The sequence below is a fragment of the Ptychodera flava genome, chromosome 16 (genome assembly GCF_041260155.1).
Source record: "Ptychodera flava strain L36383 chromosome 16, AS_Pfla_20210202, whole genome shotgun sequence".
Classification (NCBI taxonomy): domain Eukaryota; kingdom Metazoa; phylum Hemichordata; class Enteropneusta; family Ptychoderidae; genus Ptychodera; species Ptychodera flava.
Window position 1 is genome coordinate 3,809,026 of NC_091943.1, and position 12,309 is coordinate 3,821,334.

General features: G+C 39.2%; 2 protein-coding genes across 2 annotated transcripts; one reads left to right on the forward strand and one right to left on the reverse strand.

The window, feature by feature from the left end:
• Nucleotides 1–202: 202 nt before the first annotated feature.
• LOC139114863 (uncharacterized) lies at nucleotides 203–5,356 on the forward strand. Its single transcript, XM_070676800.1, has 4 exons — nucleotides 203–297; nucleotides 629–688; nucleotides 4,796–4,891; nucleotides 5,103–5,356. Exons 1-4 carry the CDS (start codon nucleotides 229–231, stop codon nucleotides 5,301–5,303), a joined length of 426 nt encoding a protein of 141 aa, XP_070532901.1. The 5' UTR covers nucleotides 203–228; the 3' UTR covers nucleotides 5,304–5,356.
• LOC139114848 (tigger transposable element-derived protein 4-like) lies at nucleotides 2,385–3,058 on the reverse strand. The gene is made up of 2 exons (XM_070676792.1): nucleotides 2,872–3,058; nucleotides 2,385–2,515 (listed from the first exon to the last, which is right to left on the reverse strand). Exons 1-2 carry the CDS (start codon nucleotides 3,056–3,058, stop codon nucleotides 2,385–2,387), a joined length of 318 nt encoding a protein of 105 aa, XP_070532893.1.
• Nucleotides 5,357–12,309: the final 6,953 nt, after the last annotated feature.

Genomic DNA, 12,309 nt, shown 5'->3' on the forward strand with positions numbered 1-12,309 from the left:
GCTGTGGAGAGAAATTGTCAAAAGAGAACGTAAATCTATTTATGGTTTTTCCACTATAGTCAAGCTCTTCCGACTTCGTTGTTATTACTTTGTGATTGTTGAAATGGATTGAATTAGATTTAAACGAAAAAAAAAGATATGCAAAGTGTGTTGTACTGTATAGTCTTACAATAGCGTCACAATGTTTTTCAAATCTAGGTTTACCAGGACACAGGTGCCAGGTTGGATATGTGGCCAATGATCGTCACCTGTCCCAATAATCGCTGTAGCTGGAGAGGGACATTTCGTGACTTTGAGGTTAGTACATAATGAAAATGACCCGCCGATTGATTATTTTATCATCATACTGATTTATATCTGGTCGAATCCTTAGGTCGTAGCGAATTCACACAAGGTGGTGTTAATACATTCTGTTTAGTAAAAAAAGTAATGTTGCGTTTATTTAACCATGTGAAACACCAAATTATCATACAAATAACTCTAAAGAAAGATGTTAATCGGAACTATATTCAAAGACCAAACAAAGTTCTGCCTAAAGTATAGCAATTCAAGTATCCATTTATGAAACCGTATTTCATAAATTAACTTGAGATTTGACCTCACTTTGTCATTGTTACATTACGTGCAGGGACATTTTGAATGCTGCAGAAGAAAGCTCGACAAGTCAACCTTCAACCGAGCAATGCAGGTAAAGATGTTAAAGTAAGGTATTTTTCGGCATGGTACATCTACGTAGCCTTCAAAACTACGACAACAGATTGCACATAGATCTAGGTAGTACAGTCAAACCTGTCTACAGTGGCCAGTCAAGGGACTTTGCTAAAGTGGCCTTTATAGACAGGTGGCCTTTATAGACAGGTCAGATAATTTATTCGTAATCAACAATGTATAAATGTAATTGACTTGTCGACTTGTTATCAAGCTGTTTGGCAGGGGACAGATTTACAAACTCTAACACACATTTCAGACCCACACACTTCATACGATACATATACACAGAAAAAATAACAAGAAATGTAATGTATTTTATTAATTTTTATTAATATCACAGTAAATAAAGTATTTTTACAGTTGGGCAACAGAAGGAATTGACCTAAAATGTAAATGACATTTACCTCATAGTATATTTAAAGGCAGAAAAAAAATTAGTGCTGCTAACCACAGAGATTCAGTCCTTACTTCCTCACAAAGAAGTCACTGAGCTTAGTCTGCCTAGAAGTCTGGATTTTCTTGCTTCTCTCCTGGTTGATGATTTCACGTAAGTTCAGTAGCTGATCAAGCATGTCTTCATGGCCCACAGTTAGTGCAAACTGTTTCAGGTCTTCAATAGCTGCTGCTGCTGTGGATAAATTGGTGATGGCTGACTTCGGATCTTCATGGTTCTCTTTGTCACTTTCTTCACCGCTGTCTTCTTCTCCAGTTTGCAGTGACAACAACTCTGTCGCTGGCCTGTCCCAATCGCAAGAACTGTTGCTTGTTGCTAGATTACAATCGATGTCAATCAAATCCTGCAGTGAACAGCCAAACAGTTCCTGTGCCGCAGATTCCAGTTCACAATCACCATCACCATCACAAGTGACTTCCTCAGCTGCCATCTCACAGGTTGAAAACCCAGCCTTTCTGAAGCACTTCATCACCGTGGTGTCCTTCACATCTTGCCATGATCGATGAACCCAGTAGATTGCTTCTAACACATTGGTTTTCTTCACTGCATCAGGACCTGTCTTGGACTTGTCTTCGTCCATCAAAGCAATGATGTGTTGCAGCTGCCTCTTCCGGTACTTTAGCTTAAGTGCCTGGATGATGCCCTGGTCCATAGGTTGTAGCTTAGATGTGGTGTTTGGAGGAAAGAAGATGAGTTTCACGTTGCGAGGGTTGATGTGTGGATGACACGTCGCATTATCCAGGAACAACAGTGCTTTCCGCTTCTGCCGACCAAGCTTTCTGTCAAAAGACAGGAGCCAGTTCTCAAACACATCTGATGTCATCCAAGCTTTCTTGTTGGCATAGTAGTCCACTGGTAATGTTTTTGGATTGATGTTTTTAAAGCAGCGTGGGTTTTGTGACTTGCCAATGATGAGGGGCTTCTCCTTCTCACAGCCATATTGGCACACAGCATCAGAGTCAAGCGTTCCTTTGATTTCTTGCCACCGCTGCAGTCTTCGCCCTTGACATGTAGAGACTTGTCTGTAGTGCACCGGAAAAATAAACCAGTTTCGTCCATGTTGTAGATGTCCCGTGGGGAGTAGCCTTGACAAAGGCTTGGTAAACGCTGTGTCCATTCTCTGACAACATCATCACAAACGTCACCACGCTCCCCATTCATCTTCCCAAACACAATATTATGACGCTTGCGAAAAGACTCTAACCAACCATTGGAAGCCTTAACTCGGTGTTTTGTAGATCACTGGCAACTTCAGAGCTTTCTCCTGAAGCATGGGACCACTTACTGGAAGGCGGCGTGCTGTGACATCTTTGAACCATTCCCAACACAGCTCATTAATGTCTTCATTGCCTGGATAAGAAAAATGAAACAAAATCAAAGTCAGTGATTTGTTACACCACAAACTGTGTTGATGTCCTATTTCAGAAAAGCTTGATAAGATTTTGCTTTGTGTACAATAAAAACACCATCCTCATATAAAACGGTATGCAGAATAAAAAAACAGGAGGAGACACCACACTAAGTTTGGATTTTCTGGGAGGAAAAACATTTGAAAGTTGAAACACACATAGGCTACAGACCTCCCTTGAAGTTATCTTCGAAATAAAGTTAAGCCTTAGGGAGGAAGTAAAAACTCACAACTCTGAACTCTGAATAAGCAGCTTGGGCAAAGCATTCACAATGAATGTGTATACAAATTAACGTACCTGTTTTCCTTATTTTCCTCTTTCTTTCACTTGGAACATTGCTCTCATATTCTTCCATCACTTCTGCCTTCCTCTTCACGATACCATTGATCTGCGTCTTTCCGACACCCATGATCTCGGCGATTGCTCTGGAACCTTTCCCCTTCTCATGAAGTTGGATGACTTTCACCCTGTCATCCAACGTCATGCCTTGCGTGATGAGTCTTGTTAGAAGCCATGCTGCACGTAATTTTCGTTGCGATGTTAGCTCGACGGTAGCTAGAATCGATCTGGTGGTGTTTGGATATTCGACCCATCATATATAGCATTGGAAATTGTCACAAATGTCAATCACATCCAAAAAACTTTTGACAGTCGCCGATTGACTTCTGTGACTCGGGGCCGACAAAGCTTACCGCTGAGCGTCACTGCAACGTGTGAAACTCCGTATGATTGAACACAGTTGCCGGTGTTGTTGGCACCCGGCTCCAGCGTTCATTGTTTCGCTGACAAAGAAAGAGGCAACGTGGTAGTCGCTTCTTGTGCTTTCGAAAAGTACGTTTGATCTTTCCAAAACATGACTGAAAATACTTTTACTTAAATATCCTACGCTGTACACTAGCATGGCACTCAACGGCACTCACGTTCGGCCGCCATGTTTGATGTTTACTGTTTGAAGAGAAATGTTTTTGAAGAGGGCGCTGTATCCTGTTTCGACCAATGGTGAGCGTGATCGCCAACAACATTTCGATAAACAACAATGGCTGCCGTGGATAAGCCGGCCTGTGTATATGGTGAGATCGGGCCGAGTGTTCGAGCGGAAATAGTGTTTTAATTTTGCTTCGTAAGGTTAAGAAATGCTAATTTCATGTTCGATGCTTCAAGCGGGTAGCACATTAAAACATAACTAAAACCTGTCAACACAGTCCCTTGAGGGACCGAGGTGTCAATCAGAGTTTCGGCGTTGTCCATTAAAGCACAGTCGCGGTAACTCCTTGATCGAAGAATGATTAAACTTGAGTGATTTATATTGGCATTTCTTACAAAAGCTGGTGAAAACTATTGTGTCGTAAACTTTTTAGTCAGTGGGGGCATTGATGGGGACTGTCGTTTAGTACTGCTGGCGGCGGTTTCCCCACACCTCTTTTGTTATTTCGTTTTTCGGTATTTAGCACCTATTGAGTATTGTCAGAGCACCGCACCACCACACACGACATGCATACAATACAATGTAAATTTCTTGCAACGACTCAAAATTTCCGTACGACTTTCACGCATTTTGGCATTTTGGTTGGCCGGCAAGATATTTCTGGCCGTAATACACAATGTCAACTGACCAAAAACACACAAAAGGGTGGCCGCTGGCCGCGTTAGAGAGGTGGCCGCTCTATGCAGGTACAATTACATTGTAAATACGTCGGGACTGCAATGGAGCGGCCGTTATAGACAGGTGGCCGCTCTGTCCAGGTGGCCGCTAAGGCAGGTTTGACTGTATGTCCAAAACACCATGACAGCACGTTGAACGTGAAACAGACGGCAAAATGTTGATATTTAGCACGTCATTTGTCTTTTGTCGACCGCTGCAAAACGATTTTGATGAGAAGGAAATTTACCAAAGCTAGATTTTTCTTAGAGTCAAGGCAAGCTGAAAAAGTATCGATAAACAGTGCGGTAACACCTGGTATTCTTGTCGAGTACACAATTTATTAATTACCGTACCCATGAAGACAGGATTTCAACAAAAATACACACACATGGACACAATTTGTGAAACTAATGAATCTCTTATCATTTATCCATATTGTGTCTTTGCAAAATTCAGCTCGTTGTCGGTGTTTCAATTCGGAAGGTGTCCAGTTCGTTTATTTAATGACAAAGTTTTTTAGAATACATCCTTCTCAGCGAACGTTTTCCTTACCTTCGTTCGGTTTCTTTTTCCCATTAGAGGGCAGAAAATGCTGACGGAGCCTATCCTACCAATACCGCCAGACACCTTACCTCGCAGACAGGTAATTCCAGTGATATGGGCTGTCGCACTCTGGTAAGTTTCAATATCATTGATATGTAAACTTGTAAAACGTGGGTTACATTGCCTTGCTAAATGAATCATTTTAAATTGATTTCCCTCCGTTCTGATTCCTGTGCTTCACAAGAGAAACACGACTAAGATTTCAATATTTTAGAAATAAGAATAACCCGCCCGTTGGTGGTGCAGCAATTTCTCTAAACATGTGATTGTTCTTAAAATCTAGGTTGAGGTTGGACGGGAGCATGCGCACAACGTAGACGGTCAGAATTGTCGCCTAGCTATGCTTCATATGGAATTATCAAGACTTTCCCTAAGCGTGGATAAATTGAATGCGACACAAGATGAGCTAGCTTTAAGAATGCAGGCATTGGAAGAGGCAAGCTGCGACGGATGTAGAAGATCACAAATCTCAACAGAAGAATGAGAGAAACGACATATGGTCAAATGTATAGCATTTGACTCGCCTCACTTTTTCGCCTGCCCATTTTGATACAAGATGTGTGTATGCAGCTACCTGAACGGCTATGGGATGGGTAGAGGTGTCATGTATCCATATTCTTCGTTATGATGAGAGGAGAATACTACACCATTTCGAAATGGCCATTCCGGCAGTATGGTACCTTTCCAACCAGATCCAGGTCCCCTTCTTCCAAGCGACCGACAGGTGACATGAACATCGCCAGTGGGTGTCCGTTAATTTATTTATGCTTCTGTTAATGTTGGAATTTCGAACGCACGCTTATGTCAAAGACAGCGCCGCTTTTTTAGTGTAGTTCTGGACACCAGTGATATTTGAGCTCCCTGAGTAACAAAGTGTTGGGATCGGTATATCATGCAAAATTCTTGAACATCAAGTAAGAAGTGAGCCATTTGACATGTACAAAAATGTGCCTTACAGCTGTACAGTTATCGACAGGAACAGTATCATATCTACGATTTTGCTTCTTTTTAACCTATTTAATGATATATGATCAAAATATATTTTTCAGTAATAAAATTTACAGATACGATGCTGCACTTAAAACCCCTGGAAAGAGATACAATACAAAGAAACGATCGCGTCAAAAATTAGTATATAGATCAATTTCTCCTTCTAGCAATTACCAACTGTGTACCGATATAAACCACTCTCTCTCTCCGTCTCTCTCATGGTTAACTCACGTTATTATTTTGAAAGTTCTAGTATTATGCCAGGGTTGGTCATAAAATTCTTCTTGCCCCTTTAGCAGATGATCAACATTTTAGCAAGCTATTGATATTTTTTATTTTTATATGTTCCTGAGCAATATATAAAGTTAACGCTGTCTTGGGAGGAATTTGAAGCTTGCCTTCAACTTTGTACCTTTATATACCATTCAATTGTTGTATTTTCAGTCATTATAATTATGTTTTGTGGTCTTTAAGTGTTATGTTTCGCGCATCAATCTAAATTTAAATAGATTCTGAAGTATTTACTACATTCTTCAAACTGTAAAGTTGCGTGCTTGGGTCTGCGTTTCTGATGAGAGAATTTTCTTTTTCTTCGGAGTACAGAATGAAAATGTTGTCACTTTCAAAATTAGTTGACAGTCAGGGTACAATTTGTCTTTGGGCACACGCATTGCAATATAATAATATTAATGGGGATATACACTTCTGCTCGTAAATCGAGGTCCCTGTATTCTAAATAAGAAACCACAACCGAATTCTAATTTGTGCAAAAAAATGCAGGTACGTATATGATGGTATGCAATGATGTATCGCCATTTTTTGAAAATATTTTCAATAAAATGTAATATCAGGCTGAAATCCTGCTTGTGACTTGTGTTTTCTTGTGATATTTTTGAACACCTGGTTTTTAAAAGAAACTTCAAAGTATGACACTGTTCAGTTGGTGTAGTAGGTCAACAAAGTCTAACCTGCCCTCTTGTAAGACTGATATTCCCCCAGGGTCTGTAGAACAAAGCAATCCTTTGACTGTAGGTCGGTCGATAACCAAACCGTTCTCGGACGAACGAGAGATATCGATCATTCACCCGATGAACTCGTTCTAGACTTTAATAACTCATGTGCAGGCTATCGAAGTACTTCAAGTGTTTTAGATTTATGTTAGCTGCACGAGGCTTAGAGCCCTCAACACGCGGTAAATCCCGTGTATAATCTAAGGCGCATGCTACAGTGGTGACGGCCCACAAAAACAGCAGACTAAGTAGCTATAGTAGCTTGTTTGAGTAACAGAACTTTGGCGATGACACAACTGATAATAAATTACTGACAATGTTGCACATGGATAAGTTTGCCCACCAGTACTTGAGGGTTTGCGTGGATGCTTAGCACTGGAAACCGAAATCGCGAAATACTAAAGCTAAACCTGCTTGTATCTCCATGTCGTGAGAAATGTTGCTAATTTGTGGCCAGATTTTGCATATGTTGTCCAGAAGCCGATTTCCGAAGCATTGGCGCAGCTTATCACTTCTACAAATATCACAGCAACATATAAATTTAATATCACTGTTTCATAACAACGTTCTGTAAAACAAGACAGTCTAGGCTAAAACATTGATAACAAAATGACATCAGCTACTTTCCCGATTGTGTAAGAAATCTTAAACATGTTAAATTGTCCTTAAATTATAACGTTGACCATAGTAAATCGAAAAAAAGTCAAATTAGTTCAAAGCAATATGTGTGGGAGTGCCTACGCAAGCAAATGTCATTTTTTGCGGCAAGATTGGAGACTGGTGTGTTGAATATGAGTGCTCAAGCGGATAAGAGACTTTGGCAGTTGGTTTGAATGAGTTTTGAGAATAAGTAACTTTACGTGGATACAAACGCTGACGTCGCATGCAGTCTTCATTTCGACGAGCAGAAAGACAGTATTGGTAGCATCATTTTCTCTGTGCTGAGATATCTTGGTAATAATTTCACTCATCATTTCTAGCAAGCAGATTATCAGCAAACAGATGTTGCACCATAGCGTATGTAAAATACCATCAGGAGATTGTCTATGTACGTAGAAAATGAAAGTTTTATATTTTTGCTCAAAATTGCTTAAAAGAAATTTTACTATTATCTTTGATGGTCGATGTTGGTAATGTGGAATTTAGACTATTGCAGCAGTAAATTACGTCATTTTAAATGATGTCAAAAATCTAAAACGGTCGTCAATGTGTATGTAAGATTAATTCGGATATATTGGTTTTCAAGACTTTGTGTTTACCTGCATTTAAAAGCCCACGATGCTGCTGTAATAATTTGTATGGTAGCCTTTATGCAGTCGTATTGGGCAGAAATATCGGCAATTGGTGTGATAACAATTTTGTGACATTGTTGATGACCATCTTTCTGAAATAAAAACTGAAATGCAGAAGCTCACAAGTGGTAAAAGTGCTTTTCAACTTCTCTGAGCGGTGTCTCGATCTATTGTTGCTACAGCATTATATCGAAGTTTAAAGCACGCTGCTCTTGTATCAGTGCTATCTTATTTCCAGTTTTTAATGAGTAATACACTGAATCAAATTGATAACATCCAGTAGTTGTTGCAACGAGATCAGTGAGTTCTTGCGAAGTTACCACTAAAATATTTGTCCTTTATAATCTGAATCGAATAGAGTCCAGTCCTACTCACGACAGTTTTCAGCTTCAGTATTGGACGTGATCTCGAATGACGCTTCTGACATCGTTTGCAACAGCACAAACAAAGCACAATGCAAATCCTGGCAATCGGCCAATCGGTTGCCTGAAACCATCCAAAAGACAACCCAATGAGCTCTTGCGTGGAGATGCCTATATGGCTATTGACACCCTTCGAAACCCCTCCCCCGGATACTTTCAGAATCGAACAAAGTTACGTCGTTGTTTCTTGCAAGTTGATGCCCACTTGTTTCTCGTGGTTTCAGTAATAATGTTGTAGAAATATATCAGCGTCGACAGCTCGGGGTCAATAATAACTGATTTTTCGCAAGGGCGAAGCTTGTCGAAGGAATGCAACATTGCAACATTTGACCCGAGATACGGAACCTTTGACATATGACATCGATTGACTGTAACTCGTGTCAAACCTTATTATTCTGTGAATCAAAGCAGAAACCAAAGCTTTACATGTGGTTAGCGTGGACGGCATATTCACAAGAGCATTTGGACTTTCTACTGGTTGCTGGTTGGCTATTAACATCCCGATGTCAATAGTCTGGCCATGGAGATGCCCCATATGGCTGTTTTATGTAATGAGTACTTTGCCACCTTATGACTTCGAGAAGTGTTGCGAAACTTTCAGACACATGGTACACTCAACAACAGTTGATTTCGGCTGCCAAACGCCATTATTTGACCTAATGTATAGTTGCCTTCATACTTAGAGTACGCATGTGCGAGGGAAATCCCCGTTGCCGTTGCATCTATGCATTTGAATAGATCCCTTTGTTATGTACTCTGCATATACATAGGTATAATTACGTGTACTAGGAATGGTTTTATTCTTTTTTTCGAATAAAGATGAATAATGACTGCGAATGTTGACAAGACCTTACGTGTACTAGGAATGGTTTTATTCTTTTTTCGAATAAAGATGAATAATGACTGCGAATGTTGACAAGACCAACTTTAAATCTCAAACATGCACGCTTTTTTATCCATGACAGCAGATGATGTAAATTGAGGAAATGCTATATCATAGAACAACGTGTGTTCACAGCGTGTAAAGGCGAAAGACATATTACCTAGCTTGATTATATTGATTATGCTTTCTTATCTATACGAAAGTGCCAAAGACCTACGCGTGAAAAATGACGTGAAACTTTGAAAATAAAGTTATTATACTAATCTTTTGGCAATTCTAAATATGAACCTGTGTAATAAAATGTATAAAAGTGGATAATAGAATTTACTTAATGACGTGTTTGTCAATTTGCTAGTAATATCGAAAAGAATTTAATCACCAAACTATCCATTTTCTTGAAAGTTCAGAGTTTACCAAAGAGATCTTTTGAAAAATCTACTCAATAAGCTAAGTTTTAAAAGACCTGAACTTGTCATTGATATATATCCAATGGTGCCCCCTGCGCAAAAAACAAGGCATGTTAGTGGCTTGTAAAATGTATTTGTTTACGTTTGTCAAACTAGAGTGTCGTCAGCCTAAATGACGCAGGTTTCGAGCAGACAAAACTCAAGAGCTCAAGAAACAGACAAGCTGAGACCATTCGTCTGGACGACATAAATGGAAGTCAAAGTTGTAGGTAAGGGCGATTTGGAGATGGAACATAAAATTATGTGGTGATACTGTGTACACCGGAGAACAAGTACACACATTGCTGAAAAGTCTTGAAATCAAACTGAGCCATTTATTCGGCAAGATGCAACCCTTGACCCTCAGCCCTCATGCATGCACTCTTTGGAGTCGACAAGTAAAAGGACTTCTTTTCTCGAAGATATCTGGCTTTTCAAAGAAACACAAGAAGCAGTCACTATAGGCTAACACCGTCTATTTACTCCCTGTTGTTCTTACAAGTCGTTTTTGGATACAAGATATGCGCACGCATTTACCTCAATGGTGATGGGATCGGTAAAGGTACACACGTGTCCCTATTCTTCGTCATCATGAAAGGAAAATTCGACGCTATCTTACAATGGCCGTTCAGACAAAAAGTCACATTCCTGTGGTTCAACCAGGGCGAACGAGATGACATGATTCATACATTCCGACCAAATCAGTATTAATCGTCGTTGCAAAGACCCAAACGAGACATGAATGTTGCAAATAGATTCCCTCTTTTCATGCCACTGCAAGTCTCAGCGGATGAAAATAGTGCTTACGTAAAAGACGACACTGTATTTCTAAAAGTGACGGTCTGGACCAATAGGTTCTGTGTTCGGTTGCCTATAAACCTTTGAACTAATTCCATGAAACATTTTGTGTACACGCAACTCTTTGGTCGTAATTTTTTCGTGGGCCGTGACTTTGTTGATATTCTACAAGAAATGAGGCGGGCAATTGTCAATCACTGTAATTTAGTCTCATTTACGTACCATAACATCATAATTTGCAGATGTTGTCATCAGTAGCTAAATCGAGAGGTAATACGTCACTCTACAGGTCAAAACATTTAGTGTGATTCAAAAACTTGTGATAATTTTATGTATTTAATCGGATTATTCAGAATTATAGCTTTAGTATTTCTCTAAAGTATAATCATAGAATGGTTTCAACTGCGGGGAATTTTACTTATATTTGATTCATTGCTTTCAAAAACAAAAAAAATAATGCCTTGTACCTATACATTATTAGCTTTGTTTAAGATTCTGCAGATTAGCTCGACCACTGAAAATGACTGCTCGACTTGCTAACATTTTTCAAAGTTTTGTCGTGATAGGTAAGTTCATGACATTCTGATTTTTTTACGAATAGACAATCTGTGTAGATCTGCCTGAGACACTGTTGTGTTCTACATGGTGACATTATAAAGGACGCGCTTAACATTATAGGACGTGTAATCCATGGTAACTGCACCGTGTAGTCTAGTCGGAAGGTAGGGTTCCCATGCACCCCATGGATATATTTTTAACCTACATTTTTGTAATCCTTAGGGTCTATAGTTAATGAATTTTGATGTTCCCAAAATCAAATATTGTCCCATGGGGTTCATTTGGCGCCATCTTGGCCGCCATCTTGGATTTCAACAATGGGGTAGGGTCACATATTTACCGCTCGACGGAAACAGAAACAATAAAATACTACAAACGTTATATTTTTAGAAAGCTCAGATTATGGCCTTTTCATTGATATATAACTTAATGGGGATAAATTAATATTCGAACGTCGATTAGACTTTATATCGGCCATTGACAGTAAATCGTAAAATTTGCTAAATTTCAACCCAATAATTAAGTTCCCGTTCCTCCAAAAAATTTTTCATAAGATATTTATATATTTTTTAGAAGAACTTAGTGCACTAAAAAGAAAAACAACATTTAAAGTAAGTGTCTTGAGATTTAGTGGGTGCATGAGCTTGTTTTCTTAATAGTTGGTATGCCACATATCCGTGTTTAATATAAGGGTACGGCTAATGTTTCCCTTTCTGTTTCGAATCATGAATGATGAAAACATGCAAATGTTACATTTTTTGAAAGTGCTGAATCAGGCCTTTCTAAAAGTATATACTTTAGTGGGGAAAGTCGCATGTTTCAAATTTACACCTTTCAGTTTGTGTCGATTTTAAGTGATTTTTTTAAAACAAAATTATACTATATGGGGTAGGGGTAATGTTTCCCTTTCTGCCTCGAACCATGAATTATGAAACCATATAAATGTTATACTGATTGAAAGCTCTGAAAAGGGCCTTTCTAAACATGTATAGTTTTATGGGAGAAAGTCGCATTTTTAAAGTTACAAAGCTCAAATCTTTCAGTTAGTGTCAATTTTAAGTGAGTTTTTTAAACAAAATTATAACATAAGG